The 18126-nt window shown below is 49.3% G+C and overlaps 1 protein-coding gene across 3 annotated transcripts in view; it reads left to right on the top strand.

Moving 5' to 3' along the window:
* Positions 1-17551, top strand: part of LOC125232862 — a 36291-nt gene extending 18740 nt beyond the window's left edge. The window contains exons 13-27 of one of the 3 annotated variants that reach the window (XM_048138664.1): positions 685-766; positions 857-973; positions 1517-1628; positions 2282-2428; positions 2765-2807; positions 2888-2983; positions 3062-5480; positions 5896-6044; positions 6600-11717; positions 13181-13876; positions 14415-14568; positions 15353-15456; positions 15765-15902; positions 16446-16586; positions 16948-17551. In XM_048138664.1, coding sequence (XP_047994621.1) covers positions 685-766; positions 857-973; positions 1517-1628; positions 2282-2428; positions 2765-2807; positions 2888-2983; positions 3062-5480; positions 5896-6044; positions 6600-11717; positions 13181-13876; positions 14415-14568; positions 15353-15456; positions 15765-15902; positions 16446-16586; positions 16948-16979 — 9548 coding nt within the window. In that variant the 3' untranslated portion in view covers positions 16980-17551. Of the gene's footprint in view, positions 1-684; positions 779-856; positions 974-1516; positions 1629-2281; positions 2429-2764; positions 2808-2887; positions 2984-3061; positions 5481-5895; positions 6045-6599; positions 11718-13180; positions 13877-14414; positions 14569-15352; positions 15457-15764; positions 15903-16445; positions 16587-16947 lie in introns of all 3 variants that reach the window. The other 2 variants (XM_048138665.1, XM_048138666.1) reach the window with 2 other exon arrangements.
* The last annotated feature ends 575 nt before the right edge of the window (positions 17552-18126 follow it).

Here is an 18126-nt window from a genome sequence, read left to right as displayed (position 1 = left end):
GCAACAGGTCAGTCGCCCCTACTAAAAAAAGAAATGGCAATAAAAAAATAACTAATATCGATAAGCCCCTAAATCAACGATTTTATCGATAATTTAGCGTATACTACCGACCCTTTCTTTCCGGTCACTTCTCCCCGGGACACATTGTGTACTTAACATTCACTACCAGACAAAAAACGGCGGACTACGTCAGAAACCGGTCGTAATTTATAACCGCCCGCTTGTATGGCGAGTCTCCGGCATCTGAGCAAGGTTCACGAGTGCCCACTAGCCGGGTTCGTGGTTGCGAAAGTGTTAATAAACCTTTTTTCATTATATTAGTTGTGTATGGTTTATGAAAATAACGTGGCAGCTAAAAAGGAGCCTCTACACGATGTCATACAGATGTGCAGTAATCTCAAGTTACTGCATATGAGTAATCTGTGAAAATCTTACAAGAAATAAATAAGTTTCCGTTTTGGGAGTGAGAAATTTCGTAAAGCCAGGTTTAGACGAGCAAGTTTTGAAACAGAAGTATATGCAAGAAAGAGATGCAGATATATGCCACTCACTCTTACTTATAGTAGCGTCTCAAATCTTGCAGCAATAACTTGCTGGTCTAAACTCAGCTTAAGAGAACAAACTCTCCGCAACAGTTTATTTATTTATGTAGACTATATCTTACTGTTATCGTCTGTTTTGTAGAGAGCACAAGTGCTGTTACTCCTCGCGCGTCACGGCGCCCTCACGCGTCCACTGACAGTGACAGTTCCGGCCGGGCTTCAAGGTACGTTCATAGGAACATTTGCTTTTCATTGCCTTAATCTTTTCATCTTAGTTATTTAATTTAATTTAATGATTGATTTGTTTCTTTAAGATGTGGGCCAACAAAGAAAATGCAGAGCCGCCGCAGCCAAAGCGCTAACTCTGCTAGCAGCGGTAATACGATTGCTTCTAACAGCAGCAAGCGACCGAGGAAGCGCAAAACTACCGAGTGAGTACACACTTATCCTCTATGCTCAAACATCATATGAAAAAAAAATAAGTTAAACTAGAACAAAGTATTTAAAATGTGAGTTGTGAGCCGGCTCGTCCCTCGAATAATATTAGTCCTCACAAGAAGCCACGTAGCGAATAGTTGCCGCGCGAAGTAGTTGATAAAAGTGCCTCGCACGATATAAATCACTCACCCACCACCGCCTTTGCCTCGGGCTCGGCAAGATTCCACCGACCTAGAGGCTCATCGCGGCAATGAGGAGGCACACTCAAAGGTTATGACAGATGGCGCCACCCTATTAGTCCATTGCACAGATAAAGAATTTCATACGTAAGAGCGAGAAGAACATATTTTTCTCTCACACACACATATGAATGACAGTCACATGCCTAGACACTTGCACAGGCGCCACCTGGCGGGATAAGATGTTAGTGTGCCTCCTCATTTCCTCGCGAGGCGGCTCGCTCTGTTTGTGTATTGCTTTGATTTACTTTTTTCAAATTGACTCAATTTATACGAACCTTGGTTATTTTTCATCAGACCATCAACTAACGAGCCAACTCGTGCTGGCAATGTGAAAGCTCAGGTGGGAGACAAACTGAAGGTGTACTACGGACCCACGCAGTCGGAATCAAAGGTAATGAAACCGAAGGTAAATGATTATCATTTATGTTGCCCATGACTCCGAGATGATGTAACATTTCTCCTACTAACAACTTATTCGAATTTAATATAAAATCCACCATTTTAAGGCATGATTACAGTTTATATAATTCAAAAGGCAATCTTAAGCAATGTTTGATGCCCTTAGCACTAACTTATTAAGTGGGAAAGGGGCAAAAACGCTTAGATCTTATTTATTACCCCTATGTTGTTGTAATGCAACTTAACAATTATATTTTAGTACGGTCAGCCTCGAAAACATGTAGAAATTTTGAGTTTGACTTGTGCTTAAAACATGCACCAAGTATGTATTAGTATGATAGAAAACAAAGTCATGGTATAAATATATGGATATTGCTGACTTTGCTTTTATATGATTCCTTTTGTTAAACATACAGTGTCTTAAGTTGTAATAAATCGGCCACTAAGCGCCCGAAAGCACACAAACAATAAGTAAAAAGTTTAGACATGGTTTTAAAAAGAACATTACTAGATCAAACAGAGCATGCAGAATGTTTTCGAAGCTGACCTGCCCGCAAAGCGAATTCCTGCATTTATCTCGGGTCAACGGTTCTCTTTCTTTAAGTTTCTCAAAGTGCACACTTTGAGAGCCCGCGTGTGTCTAACGCTGCGTTACCACAGGTGACGTACGAGGCGAAAGTGATCGAGATATCGTCGGAGGGGATGCTGCGGGTGCACTACACGGGGTGGAACACGAGGTACGACGAGTGGATCAAGCCGCAGAGGATCGCGCTTAATGTCACGCAGCATGAGATGCGGAATAAGAAGGTTAGTCTATTGTTACGTACAGCCTGACAATAGAGACTTTTTTGCCAAGCTGTAGTAAGTATAATGACGCTAGTGTTCAGGCTGGTCTAAGCACATTACTGCAGCCGCTATATTCAACATATTGAAACCGTATTTCCTATATTACAGTTGTAAAATTTTATGTAATTGTGGTGCATTAATGTGATGACTTGCCCAGTGTCCACTAAGCTGAACTAAAATAGAGTTGAGTTATTTTACCATTGTGGCCTGGAATTATTTATAGTCTTTGGCTGCGCTTTTCTTGTTTTTGCAAGTTTTATTTTATTCCTATGAATATTAACTTTTTCTTTCTTTCAGAGCATAAACAACAGCAGACGGGTCAGGTCAAAAAGGACAGAAGGTATTGTTGGGTTTGAAGTAAATAACTGTGTAAAATAAATAAAACAAATTTTATGATTTTATATCTAACGATTTTTTCAGAGTCATCGGCTCGCTCTGATTCGGACAGCGATTCAGATAGCGACGACAACGTGAAACGACCTCCCAAGAAACCTGATGATAAGTCCAGTATAAAAAGTTTGTATCACAAAATTCATTATTTAAAATTTTTATAATTAATTGTGCACTAACATCATACTCTATTTTTGTTCGTAGCACCCAGGTCTAAAGACGCTAAGTCCAGTGATAGCAGTAGTTCGAGCAAACCTCGCAAAAGGCCCATCAGGACGGTATCCACGCCCACTGCCGTCTCCCCTACCAAGAAACCGCGCCCCAGCTCCTCCACGCACCAAGGCCGAGATTACGATCTCAACGAAATACGATCAGAGCTCAAAGGACTTCACACCGTCAAGCAGGAAACTGAAGAACCGATAAAGCAGGAAGTAGTGGAGAAAGAAGCTTCTAGCTCGCCGCAAGCCGCCACGTCCGCCCCTGAACCAACTCCGCCTGAGAAACAACCTAAAGATGAGGATGTTTACGAGTTCAAGGAACCGGAACCTTTTGAACTAGAACTGCATGACGAGAAGAAAAAACGAACACATAGAATCTTTGATGATATTTCACCTAGCAAATACACTTCAACACTGTCCAAATCGCTTAGCGAAGAAATTTCCGAAGATCCTCTGAAATCCCGAACAACTCCATTACGGTCGCCTTCTCTATCACCTTTTAGAGATTTTGGCTCCACGAGCAACGCTCCTGGCCGACAGAGCCCTGAAGACGACTCAAAGGATGGTCTATTTTCATTAGACGAAGATTCCTTTCCCGGCGACGGCAGTTCAGGGCATCGCTTCGAAGGCTTCATACCTGCAAAGAATCAAGAAACTTACTCAAAGAAAAGCAAGGTCTCAAAACTTCGGGAGTTAATCGATGATTCGCCGGATAGCAGAGCTGATGACGAACAATCGTCTGAGGATGAACCTGAAGATATAGGGATTAAAGAAGAACTAGGAGAGCCAAGCTCTAGCTCAGTCCCCACTTCAGAATCTCCTAAATCCCCAGAACCAGTGAAAGAATCATCTAACGAATCTGAACAAGCTGAAGATTCCAAAACTGAGAACAATATTCTAAGCATGCTGGGTAATCCAGAAAAAGAATTAGAGCTCCTAGAAAGTATTCCAGAGCCTGCTAACACGCCTCCCCCGCTTGTATTCCCCTTAATTCAAATGAAAGACATACCTATTCCCAGTACGCCTTCGGAGTCCACGAGTGACAGCACTCCGGATATGAAGGAAGAAACTGTTAAGGAGGAACCACCAATGATTGATTTGGATTCTATTCCACTACCAAGTGATGAGCCCAAAGACAACGTGTTTAAAATAAACAAGGAACCAAAAGAAAGCATATTTAAAACAAAAGAAAAAGAACCCTTGAAAATTAAGGAACTAAAAGAAAGTACAACTAAAGTTAAAGAAATTAAAGAGACAGAAGTTAAAGAACCCAGTGAATCTGACCAGAAACCTAAAGATACAAAAGACAGTATTTTCAAACCTAAGGATACTAAAGAAATTCCCGTTAAAGCGAAAGATCCCAAGGATAGCGCTTTGAAATCCAAAGATCCCAAGGAAAGTACACCTAAATCCAAGGATCCGAAAGAGAGTTTACCCAAAGTAAAAGATACAAAGGAAACGAATCCTAAACCAAAAGATAAAGATCCAAAAGAAAATATTTTTAAACCAAAAGATACCACTGAGAGTATTTTCAAACCCAAAGACACTATTATTAAAAGCAATAAGGATCCGAAAGAAAGTATCTTCAAAATCAATAAGGATCCTAAAGACAGTGCTTCAAAAGCGAAAGATCCCTTAGAAAGCACGTCGAAACCTAAGGAAACAAAAGAAGCGCTCAAAGTTAAAATCGAGCCAATAAAGAGTTTGGATCCTGATCCAAATCCTCCCAAGCTAGAACTTCCATCAAGTCCCCTAATAGATACAGAGGAAGACAAATCGGAGCCGGATAGTCCGGCGCGAATCGACGTGATTCCTGAACCGCCTCCCGCCTTCCTCGTCCAATCCGAGGGTCCTAAGATAGCCGATAAACTACTTAAAGCCATCAACAGCGCTAAACGGCTGTCCATGTCTCCACCGCCCGTCGAAGACAAAGCAGACAAGTCAGATAAACCACGCGCGCTCACTCCCAAAACTGATCTTCTCAAAATTACCAAACCCGAAGGCAAACAATCGCCCATACCGCTAGAAACAAAAACTCCCAAACAGGACACAAAGCCTAAAGAGCCATTGAAGAAAATCAGTCCAACGGTCACGGATTCCATTTTCGGTGAGCCATCCAACTTTACCGATGCGAAGCGTGACCTCGCTGATATCAAGAAGGTTAAAGCTAAGGAACCCTCGCCACCCAGGTTATTAAGTCCTTTGAATATCCTGGAGCGACGGAAGAGTGTGGCGGATCTGCCCATGCCTACCCCGGGCAAGAACAATAAAGTTTTGAGTGACACTATACAAAAGTTGTCCAGCCAGATTAACTCGAGTCAGGCTGCAGCTGCAAGTATACCTTTGCCGCCTTTCCCGGCGGAGGATAGGAGCGAATCCAGTGACTCTGATGATTCTGATAGAAGGTAAATAACACTATATTTTCATGAAATAAAACTATGGAAACGGATTAAATCGCGTATAATGAATTTAAAATACATCCCGACGTTTCCGATTTAATCCGTTTCCATAGTTTTATTTCATGAGTAACTATCGCGGTAACCGAAGACAATATTACTATATTTTCAGTTTATCATGCATATGTAACTAAAATTAAATAAATGAGTAAATATATAAATTACTTCATTCGATAATATTTGTAGTAAGCTCTTCACAGATTCAAAGGGCACTTGTAACATATCTCTTGCGTAGATTTCGAATGAAATCATTTTAACGCCACGCTTCCCTTGTGCAGCGCGTCATTGTAAATCTTGTAGGTATTGAAGTCATTCGCAGTCGAAAGAGACAATCCTCTAGATTGATCAATAATTTGTTTCGCAGGTTAATAATAGACAAGCTAACGGTAGAAGAATGGAGCGGCACAGACGCGGCGCGCAGCGCGCTGCACGCGGGCAAGTCGCCCGGCGAGTGGAGCGCCGGCGAGACGCTGCTCATGCTCGAGGACGCCTGCAAGAACGAGCGCAAGCACAGTCAGTATACATGTCCTCATCTCCACAGCCTAATAAGCAAGTTTTTACACGATCAAACTCTGAAACTAAAGACCGTTATATAAATAGTAGTCTCTCGCTTCAAGCAGTAGATTGTTTAGGATTTTTTCTGACAGTAAAGAAACTCTACGAAACTCAGAACTTAGGGTCCCCCCACATCTAGCGTCTCGCGAGCGTCGCGTCGGGCCAACTGTATGGAAAAAGTCTGTACTGTATGGGCAAAGCCTGACGCCTCGACGCGGCGTCTTTTTCCATACAGTTGACCCGACGCGACGCTCGCGAGACGCTAGATGTGGGGGGACCCTTAGTAGTACCTAAGACCGAAAAACACTGAAACGTCACCGAAAAGACTGATCCACACAGAGCACTTTCGGAGCACTGCGAGGACTTTCGGCCGAGGAAGAGTCGCTCGCTGCCTCGACCGAGGCATGTCTACAATGGTCGTCTCTGGAGGTTGTTGCCTCGACACTGTCTCTGTGTGGATCGTTTACAAGCTCAATATTAGTTGGAATTTTAAAGCAGTCTACCATGTCCCAGGTGCACGCGTAGTAGTAGCGGGCAGCGCTCGCGGCCCCGCCGAGGACGACAGCAACCTGTCGCTGCTGCTGTGCGAGGAGACCATCCCCGGCTCGCCCGCGCCCGACGCCGAGCCGCCGCGCGCCGACCTGCACATGCCCTTCGCCTGCGCGCCGCAACACGCCAACAAAGGTGACACTAGAGCGAGACAGACTATATGCTGTGCGAGTAGGACAGGGAACAGCAACCGGTCGCTGCTGCTGTGCGAGGAGACCATCCCCGGCTCGCCCGCGCCCGACGCCGAGCCGCCGCGCGCCGACCTGCACATGCCCTTCGCCTGCGCGCCGCAACACGCCAACAAAGGTGACACTAGAGCGAGACAGACTATATGCTGTGCGAGTAGGACAGGGAACAGCAACCGGTCGCTGCTGCTGTGCGAGGAGACCATCCCCGGCTCGCCCGCGCCCGACGCCGAGCCGCCGCGCGCCGACCTGCACATGCCCTTCGCCTGCGCGCCGCAACACGCCAACAAAGGTGACACTAGAGCGAGACAGACTATATGCTGTGCGAGTAGGACAGGGAACAGCAACCGGTCGCTGCTGCTGTGCGAGGAGACCATCCCCGGCTCGCCCGCGCCCGACGCCGAGCCGCCGCGCGCCGACCTGCACATGCCCTTCGCCTGCGCGCCGCAACACGCCAACAAAGGTGACACTAGAGCGAGACAGACTATATGCTGTGCGAGTAGGACAGGGGACAGCAACCGGTCGCTGCTGCTGTGCGAGGAGACCATCCCCGGCTCGCCCGCGCCCGACGCCGAGCCGCCGCGCGCCGACCTGCACATGCCCTTCGCCTGCGCGCCGCAACACGCCAACAAAGGTGACACTAGAGCGAGACAGACTATATGCTGTGCGAGTAGGACAGGGGACAGCAACCGGTCGCTGCTGCTGTGCGAGGAGACCATCCCCGGCTCGCCCGCGCCCGACGCCGAGCCGCCGCGCGCCGACCTGCACATGCCCTTCGCCTGCGCGCCGCAACACGCCAACAAAGGTGACACTAGAGCGAGACAGACTATATGCTGTGCGAGTAGGACAGGGGACAGCAACCGGTCGCTGCTGCTGTGCGAGGAGACCATCCCCGGCTCGCCCGCGCCCGACGCCGAGCCGCCGCGCGCCGACCTGCACATGCCCTTCGCCTGCGCGCCGCAACACGCCAACAAAGGTGACACTAGAGCGAGACAGACTATATGCTGTGCGAGTAGGACAGGGGACAGCAACCGGTCGCTGCTGCTGTGCGAGGAGACCATCCCCGGCTCGCCCGCGCCCGACGCCGAGCCGCCGCGCGCCGACCTGCACATGCCCTTCGCCTGCGCGCCGCAACACGCCAACAAAGGTGACACTAGAGCGAGACAGACTATATGCTGTGCGAGTAGGACAGGGGACAGCAACCGGTCGCTGCTGCTGTGCGAGGAGACCATCCCCGGCTCGCCCGCGCCCGACGCCGAGCCGCCGCGCGCCGACCTGCACATGCCCTTCGCCTGCGCGCCGCAACACGCCAACAAAGGTGACACTAGAGCGAGACAGACTATATGCTGTGCGAGTAGGACAGGGGACAGCAACCGGTCGCTGCTGCTGTGCGAGGAGACCATCCCCGGCTCGCCCGCGCCCGACGCCGAGCCGCCGCGCGCCGACCTGCACATGCCCTTCGCCTGCGCGCCGCAACACGCCAACAAAGGTGACACTAGAGCGAGACAGACTATATGCTGTGCGAGTAGGACAGGGGACAGCAACCGGTCGCTGCTGCTGTGCGAGGAGACCATCCCCGGCTCGCCCGCGCCCGACGCCGAGCCGCCGCGCGCCGACCTGCACATGCCCTTCGCCTGCGCGCCGCAACACGCCAACAAAGGTGACACTAGAGCGAGACAGACTATATGCTGTGCGAGTAGGACAGGGGACAGCAACCGGTCGCTGCTGCTGTGCGAGGAGACCATCCCCGGCTCGCCCGCGCCCGACGCCGAGCCGCCGCGCGCCGACCTGCACATGCCCTTCGCCTGCGCGCCGCAACACGCCAACAAAGGTGACACTAGAGCGAGACAGACTATATGCTGTGCGAGTAGGACAGGGAACAGCAACCGGTCGCTGCTGCTGTGCGAGGAGACCATCCCCGGCTCGCCCGCGCCCGACGCCGAGCCGCCGCGCGCCGACCTGCACATGCCCTTCGCCTGCGCGCCGCAACACGCCAACAAAGGTGACACTAGAGCGAGACAGACTATATGCTGTGCGAGTAGGACAGGGGACAGCAACCGGTCGCTGCTGCTGTGCGAGGAGACCATCCCCGGCTCGCCCGCGCCCGACGCCGAGCCGCCGCGCGCCGACCTGCACATGCCCTTCGCCTGCGCGCCGCAACACGCCAACAAAGGTGACACTAGAGCGAGACAGACTATATGCTGTGCGAGTAGGACAGGGAACAGCAACCGGTCGCTGCTGCTGTGCGAGGAGACCATCCCCGGCTCGCCCGCGCCCGACGCCGAGCCGCCGCGCGCCGACCTGCACATGCCCTTCGCCTGCGCGCCGCAACACGCCAACAAAGGTGACACTAGAGCGAGACAGACTATATGCTGTGCGAGTAGGACAGGGAACAGCAACCGGTCGCTGCTGCTGTGCGAGGAGACCATCCCCGGCTCGCCCGCGCCCGACGCCGAGCCGCCGCGCGCCGACCTGCACATGCCCTTCGCCTGCGCGCCGCAACACGCCAACAAAGGTGACACTAGAGCGAGACAGACTATATGCTGTGCGAGTAGGACAGGGAACAGCAACCGGTCGCTGCTGCTGTGCGAGGAGACCATCCCCGGCTCGCCCGCGCCCGACGCCGAGCCGCCGCGCGCCGACCTGCACATGCCCTTCGCCTGCGCGCCGCAACACGCCAACAAAGGTGACACTAGAGCGAGACAGACTATATGCTGTGCGAGTAGGACAGGGAACAGCAACCGGTCGCTGCTGCTGTGCGAGGAGACCATCCCCGGCTCGCCCGCGCCCGACGCCGAGCCGCCGCGCGCCGACCTGCACATGCCCTTCGCCTGCGCGCCGCAACACGCCAACAAAGGTGACACTAGAGCGAGACAGACTATATGCTGTGCGAGTAGGACAGGGAACAGCAACCGGTCGCTGCTGCTGTGCGAGGAGACCATCCCCGGCTCGCCCGCGCCCGACGCCGAGCCGCCGCGCGCCGACCTGCACATGCCCTTCGCCTGCGCGCCGCAACACGCCAACAAAGGTGACACTAGAGCGAGACAGACTATATGCTGTGCGAGTAGGACAGGGAACAGCAACCGGTCGCTGCTGCTGTGCGAGGAGACCATCCCCGGCTCGCCCGCGCCCGACGCCGAGCCGCCGCGCGCCGACCTGCACATGCCCTTCGCCTGCGCGCCGCAACACGCCAACAAAGGTGACACTAGAGCGAGACAGACTATATGCTGTGCGAGTAGGACAGGGAACAGCAACCGGTCGCTGCTGCTGTGCGAGGAGACCATCCCCGGCTCGCCCGCGCCCGACGCCGAGCCGCCGCGCGCCGACCTGCACATGCCCTTCGCCTGCGCGCCGCAACACGCCAACAAAGGTGACACTAGAGCGAGACAGACTATATGCTGTGCGAGTAGGACAGGGGACAGCAACCGGTCGCTGCTGCTGTGCGAGGAGACCATCCCCGGCTCGCCCGCGCCCGACGCCGAGCCGCCGCGCGCCGACCTGCACATGCCCTTCGCCTGCGCGCCGCAACACGCCAACAAAGGTGACACTAGAGCGAGACAGACTATATGCTGTGCGAGTAGGACAGGGAACAGCAACCGGTCGCTGCTGCTGTGCGAGGAGACCATCCCCGGCTCGCCCGCGCCCGACGCCGAGCCGCCGCGCGCCGACCTGCACATGCCCTTCGCCTGCGCGCCGCAACACGCCAACAAAGGTGACACTAGAGCGAGACAGACTATATGCTGTGCGAGTAGGACAGGGAACAGCAACCGGTCGCTGCTGCTGTGCGAGGAGACCATCCCCGGCTCGCCCGCGCCCGACGCCGAGCCGCCGCGCGCCGACCTGCACATGCCCTTCGCCTGCGCGCCGCAACACGCCAACAAAGGTGACACTAGAGCGAGACAGACTATATGCTGTGCGAGTAGGACAGGGAACAGCAACCGGTCGCTGCTGCTGTGCGAGGAGACCATCCCCGGCTCGCCCGCGCCCGACGCCGAGCCGCCGCGCGCCGACCTGCACATGCCCTTCGCCTGCGCGCCGCAACACGCCAACAAAGGTGACACTAGAGCGAGACAGACTATATGCTGTGCGAGTAGGACAGGGAACAGCAACCGGTCGCTGCTGCTGTGCGAGGAGACCATCCCCGGCTCGCCCGCGCCCGACGCCGAGCCGCCGCGCGCCGACCTGCACATGCCCTTCGCCTGCGCGCCGCAACACGCCAACAAAGGTGACACTAGAGCGAGACAGACTATATGCTGTGCGAGTAGGACAGGGAACAGCAACCGGTCGCTGCTGCTGTGCGAGGAGACCATCCCCGGCTCGCCCGCGCCCGACGCCGAGCCGCCGCGCGCCGACCTGCACATGCCCTTCGCCTGCGCGCCGCAACACGCCAACAAAGGTGACACTAGAGCGAGACAGACTATATGCTGTGCGAGTAGGACAGGGGACAGCAACCGGTCGCTGCTGCTGTGCGAGGAGACCATCCCCGGCTCGCCCGCGCCCGACGCCGAGCCGCCGCGCGCCGACCTGCACATGCCCTTCGCCTGCGCGCCGCAACACGCCAACAAAGGTGACACTAGAGCGAGACAGACTATATGCTGTGCGAGTAGGACAGGGAACAGCAACCGGTCGCTGCTGCTGTGCGAGGAGACCATCCCCGGCTCGCCCGCGCCCGACGCCGAGCCGCCGCGCGCCGACCTGCACATGCCCTTCGCCTGCGCGCCGCAACACGCCAACAAAGGTGACACTAGAGCGAGACAGACTATATGCTGTGCGAGTAGGACAGGGAACAGCAACCGGTCGCTGCTGCTGTGCGAGGAGACCATCCCCGGCTCGCCCGCGCCCGACGCCGAGCCGCCGCGCGCCGACCTGCACATGCCCTTCGCCTGCGCGCCGCAACCAGAGATGGGCAAAATGTAATCGACTAACGATTAACGATTAAAATTACAAGATTTAATTGCGACTGACGATTGAAAACCACGAATGATCAATCTTAGTTGTATAGAGCGCGACTAATTTAGTTGCAACTAAATTAGTTGCCGATTGATTTCGGACAACTAAATTTTGTAATCGACTAATTAGTTAGACTTATTTCTCGCAACTAATGTTGACAGACTGATTAGGACATCTTAACGAATGTTTAAACATATCATCATGTATTACCTACTTAAGATATTTTAACCATTTCTAAGGAGTTAGATCGGTGTTCTAACTATTATTTTGCTACTACAGTCACTTTGAAATTGGATTATATTTCTCTTATCTAAGGGTAAATAAAAAATGGGTACTTTGTTTGTGCATTAGTAAAATAACATTAAAAAAACACAATAAAAGTACCCGGTTGACTGGTTTAAATACATTTCCAAAAAAAAAAAGTTTGATTTATTTTTTGAATAATTCTACAACCGTAAGAGTTAAGTCGCTAGTTTTTTAGAGCAATTCATTGTATTTGACCTACGGAACCTTCCCTTAAAATTAACGGAATTCAATAAAAACATGGTGTATAGTATATACCAAATATCGTGAAATTCGTTGTTGCCATTATATAAATTTGAATGTAGAATGCCGCAAGGAAGATGAACAATAATTAACGCTGAGAGTTCTTTACATTACAAAGAGGTTTAAATATTTTAAAGACAACAAAATAGTGCGCGTAGATAATAGATAAACAATATGCAGATGTTTGATTCAATAGAACGTCTTATTTTTAGAAGATGCGTCGGCCCTTGCACCAAAATGAAATTATTTCCAGGTAAGTAGGATTAGTCATTTAGCCCAATGTTTTGTCCCCACGTGCCACTAAAAAGAGTTTTACTATCGACAGAGACAGCAAAATACTGGTAATTTCTATGTCTAAGATTTACTCAGTATCGTATAATTTAAAGTATTGCAATAACATACTTAATTGTTTTGTTTGCTACTTGTGAACACTGCAGTTTTTCGCTATTTTTCGTTACCGATATATCGTTATAATATTGCATTGTCATTCAAGCATTACAAATTAAACGTGTATACGTAATTTTAGCTCAATCGGTCCAATATATCTACTTCAAAATAATCCACAAAATTCCACCCAAACCAACATAGTTACAACATACGAGTACCTCCAATGTTATATACATACCTACTTGTAGTTACAAATAAGATATAAATGCAAAAACGGCCGACTGTGTAGTTTTAATGATTTATTCGTGGAATTTAGTCGATTGAAACTAAAACTAATTTAGTTGTTAGTCGAACATTCCCACAACTAATTTAATCGCAACTAAATCAATCGCGATTGAATAATGCCGATTGATATTTTTAGTCGATTGATTAGTTAACTAAAAAATCAATCGATTGATGCCCATCTCTGGCCGCAACACGCCAACAAAGGTGACACTAGAGCGAGACAGACTATATGCTGTGCGAGTAGGACAGGGAACAGCAACCGGTCGCTGCTGCTGTGCGAGGAGACCATCCCCGGCTCGCCCGCGCCCGACGCCGAGCCGCCGCGCGCCGACCTGCACATGCCCTTCGCCTGCGCGCCGCAACACGCCAACAAAGGTGACACTAGAGCGAGACAGACTATATGCTGTGCGAGTAGGACAGGGAACAGCAACCGGTCGCTGCTGCTGTGCGAGGAGACCATCCCCGGCTCGCCCGCGCCCGACGCCGAGCCGCCGCGCGCCGACCTGCACATGCCCTTCGCCTGCGCGCCGCAACACGCCAACAAAGGTGACACTAGAGCGAGACAGACTATATGCTGTGCGAGTAGGACAGGGAACAGCAACCGGTCGCTGCTGCTGTGCGAGGAGACCATCCCCGGCTCGCCCGCGCCCGACGCCGAGCCGCCGCGCGCCGACCTGCACATGCCCTTCGCCTGCGCGCCGCAACACGCCAACAAAGGTGACACTAGAGCGAGACAGACTATATGCTGTGCGAGTAGGACAGGGAACAGCAACCGGTCGCTGCTGCTGTGCGAGGAGACCATCCCCGGCTCGCCCGCGCCCGACGCCGAGCCGCCGCGCGCCGACCTGCACATGCCCTTCGCCTGCGCGCCGCAACACGCCAACAAAGGTGACACTAGAGCGAGACAGACTATATGCTGTGCGAGTAGGATAGGGGACAGCAACCGGTCGCTGCTGCTGTGCGAGGATCCCCAGCTCATCCGACACATGCCGTTCGCCTGCGCTCCATAACACGCCAACAAAGGTACCGACCCTTAACTGCTAGATGTGCTATAGGAGCATTCGCTCGATCGTGGTACCCGAATTCTGAGGGTGTTTTCGATACTAGTTTCCTAACTCAATCTCGAATGTAACTATTTCTGGATCTTAAAATACAAATTAAGTAAAAGTATTAAAAAACTGTTACGAAGTAAGTAAAAAAATTACAAGTATAAAAATGAGCGTTAACTCGCTATCAAACGTCATAGTTTGGCGAGATATATAAAATGTATATAAGTGTAGTTTATGTTTTTTTGAATAATAAATAAATAAAAAACAAAGCGTTTATGATACCACGCGCTTGAATCGTTTAGAACCCCGACGGACGCTTCTTTCGTTTCATTTGTTTTTATTGTTCATATTTTATTGTTAGCATTTGTTATATTCAGCAGAGGAACGTCGCGCGGGCTCCGCGCGGTCACCGGTGGCGGGCGGGCACGCGGCGGAGGCGGGCTGCGCGCCGGCCGCGTGGGGGCGGCGCGCGCTGCTCGACAACACGCCGCCCACCACGCCCGACAGCAGCCTCGACATGTCGCCCATGCGGTGAGTCACGGCACACAACACTCACCAGGGTGCGTAGCCGAATGGTACAAACGCTCACGAAACGAAACGCTAGTAGATATCTATCTCTATCGCTCGTGCGTATTGGCGCGACAGGGCCAGACTAACTGGCGCGGCGTTTCGTTTTCGTTTGGCGTCGGAGAAATGCCATTCGGCTACGCACGCAGGCCCCGTAGCCGAATGACATTTCTGCGACGCGAAACGAAACCGAAACGCCGCAGAAATGTACTCTGGCTCTGTTGCGCCAATGCGCAAGACCGTTAGAGATAGATAGCTACGAAAAAGATATTATCGTGAGCGTTTGTGCATTCGGCTACGCACACAGCTCTCTTCTATATCTAGGAGCCTTCCAAGCGTTGTCCAGGCGCCATCGACGGGTATGGAAATACTCTGCGTAAGCCGCGTGCAAAGAGCGGTGACTCTTGATTAACGTGTTTTACTTTTTGAAACAGGGATTGTCATAGAGCCTCATTGGTCTTGTGCGAGAAGCCACCACATCCTTATTGCATGAATTCGTTGAGAAACACGTCTACATGTTTTTGTGTAAAGCAAAAGTCCAAGATCCCAGGGCCGTCAGACGTTACTTATTTTCTCACTGATAAAAATTATTGAATAAAATAATGTTGCCCTGGATCTTGATCTACAAATAGACAAGGAACTATGGTAAACACATAAGGAATAATGCTTGTCTGAAAACGATGAATAGTGTTGACGTTAATTTTTATTGTGTTGTTCCAGCAAAATATGTAACTTTAAAATATTGCAGAGAGCGGCGTATTTCGGAGCGAGACAGCCCGATGGAAAGGAAAGAAGACGAAGACGACAGGCGGGAGAATGACGCCTCCGCCATGGACATTGACAAATCTCATGGTAAGCAAATAGTCAATGATAAACACTTTCATTTCTAATCCTGTAATCAATGAAACCCGACATTTCTTATTTAATAGATTTTACAAATATTAAGATAAATAATTAGGCATTGTATCAAGGATCGCTGGAGGAAATATCTTGAATTAAGTTAGTCTCACAGAATGGCCTCTTTCCATTAGCACTTTTAAAGTATCACACGGGTTATTCAAGCCGACCAATATTGGTAGTTCTACAATCTACATAACTGCAGAAACTGACAATATTCCCCGCTTTTTACATCACTTTAAATTCTATTTTTTTTTTTGTAGCAGGCGCTCGGTCGCGCAAAGCGTCAGAGTCGTCATGCGCGGGGCGCGGACGCACGCGGCGCGCGCGACGGGACACGGACGATGCGCGCTCTACAGACCACCAGTCCGACCTCAAGTACAACTTCTTCATCGAGCTCGGTGAGTTACCAGTGCTTATCTTTCTTTCTAAGGCATTTATAGCGACTGCGCTTGGTGTTTGCCACAAACAGTAAACACCACTAACACAAGGTATCCAATGAGCACGGTTAAACTAACAGGTACTCTTTTACGCCATAAGGCAAGGCGTTCCCTCGCATGTGTACCATATAAAACATAGTGAGCGTTGAAGTGGCATTTAAAATAGTACATTACGATACAAGTGCGTAAAAAAGGAAGTTCGAAACGAGTGGCGATAAATTAAAACACGACCGAAGAATTTCCTTTTTACACGTGTATCGTACGACGTCTTTCAGTACAGATGGCCATCCGAAGTTTCGACCTGACATATAATGAACCACTTCTCGCACTAGTGCGTAAAAAAACACCATCTGTACTGAAAATTAATATTTTGCCACCTTCCATAGACTTTCATGCAACGCAATTTTTTATTATTGGTTTTATATTTATAGCCACATATTGACTGACTGTATTTTGAATGGTTAATGATACAGACATGTCACATAAAACATTAATTGTTTTTAGATCCATCATGGGACTGCCAGACCCGTATCAACGTGCTGACGACGCGGCTAGCGGACCTGCGCAAGGCGTACCATTCTGTGAAGGCCGAGCTCGCCGCCATTGACCGTCGCCGGAAGAAACTGCGTCGCAAGGAAAGAGAAGGTAAATATTTTTACTCTATATTACCGTACCTACATTTTCTATATTATATATTTTCACTCAGAAAATGTCCTGTTTATGAATCTTTCCAACTCCACAGCAGGCGCAATAAAAGGGCCTACCGCGAACTACTTTCGACTTATTGCCTCCTTTGACGGAGAGCCAACACGTCGAACGTCGTTCGCGGCAGCTCCTCGGGTGTTGGCGGTGTCCGTATAATAACCGCTAGATCACTTATCTACTTTCTGAAAATCCCTTCTAACTACGCTGAATTGCAAATGCTCTTATGAATTCTATGATCAACGGGACACCATTGTATAACTTCACTTGAATACATTTTCTAATAGATGTAATTTTGTTCCAGCCGTGAAGGCAGCGAAGGCCGCTTGCTCATGATGAAGGCAGTATCGCTCTTGATCTCAGCCGACGCCAGCAGACAGTTTATTCGTTTTAGAATGGACCAGCTCGCTTGCCCCTTCACGTTACGTTCAAAAGAAGCTAGAACATTAGCATGTAGATTCTGTATTGTTATTATGCCTATCTTACAACCTCGTTATATGAATCTTCATCGTATCTAAATCATAATTTATTGTACATGTTTCGTCTGAATAATTTTAAGGCTTCAACGCATGTTGGATGCCGGTGTATTGTATGTATATGTAATTTATAGTTCGCAAATGTTACCTCGAATTTTATCTGTTTTCTGTAGGTGGGTGGGAATAAGTGAAAGTACATATTTAGCAATACTGTTGTGCAATTGTACGGAATCTGAACAGAATATTGCTTTCATAAATATATACATGGACTCAATGTCATACAGTAAATAGGAAAGAAATACATTATTTATTATATTTGAAGACTGATCGATCGAAATATGGGATAAATGTATTTGACACATTTTTATCTAAGGTTTATAATATTTCTTCGATTTATTATGTCGTTTATTTGAATATAGACAGTTTTATTGATATGGGCTTTTATTTTCACCTGTCCTATACACATTGTAGCTTAGTGACTTTCATCACATATCAGAGGCACCATCAAATAGTAAATAATAGTAAGAGCAAAATGAAAAAATAAACTAATAAAAACAGGCTTACGTCTTTAAACTAGGACGACGTCTAGGTTATTTTATTACCTGTTTATTAAGTTTAGGTTCTAATTCAATGTTAGTACAATTTTCTACCAAATCAACAGATTTGATTTAGATATTTTAACTTACTTTAACTGTAATAAATCGGTTCCCTATTGATTTTCTTTCTTGTTCAGTCCGCCACCGAGACTTGTATGGAACTATGGAATGTATGGGCGTAGCACAAGGATAGTCTGTGTCGAATATAGGTTCTCTTTACTTTTCAATAATTTGAATTCAAGGATTCATTTCAATTTTGTAGCCCTTAACCCTTAAATGCATGGTGATGTATTATGCATCATATATTTGATGGCCTGTGGCTCAATACGTAGCTTCCAAAATCACATTTATAGCTTAATTATTATTTAATAAATAATTAAATAAATTAAAGAATATTATGATTTATTATTT

The sequence above is a fragment of the Leguminivora glycinivorella genome, chromosome 13 (genome assembly GCF_023078275.1).
Source record: "Leguminivora glycinivorella isolate SPB_JAAS2020 chromosome 13, LegGlyc_1.1, whole genome shotgun sequence".
NCBI lineage: Eukaryota > Metazoa > Arthropoda > Insecta > Lepidoptera > Tortricidae > Leguminivora > Leguminivora glycinivorella.
This window is presented reverse-complemented; position numbering and strand designations above follow the sequence as displayed.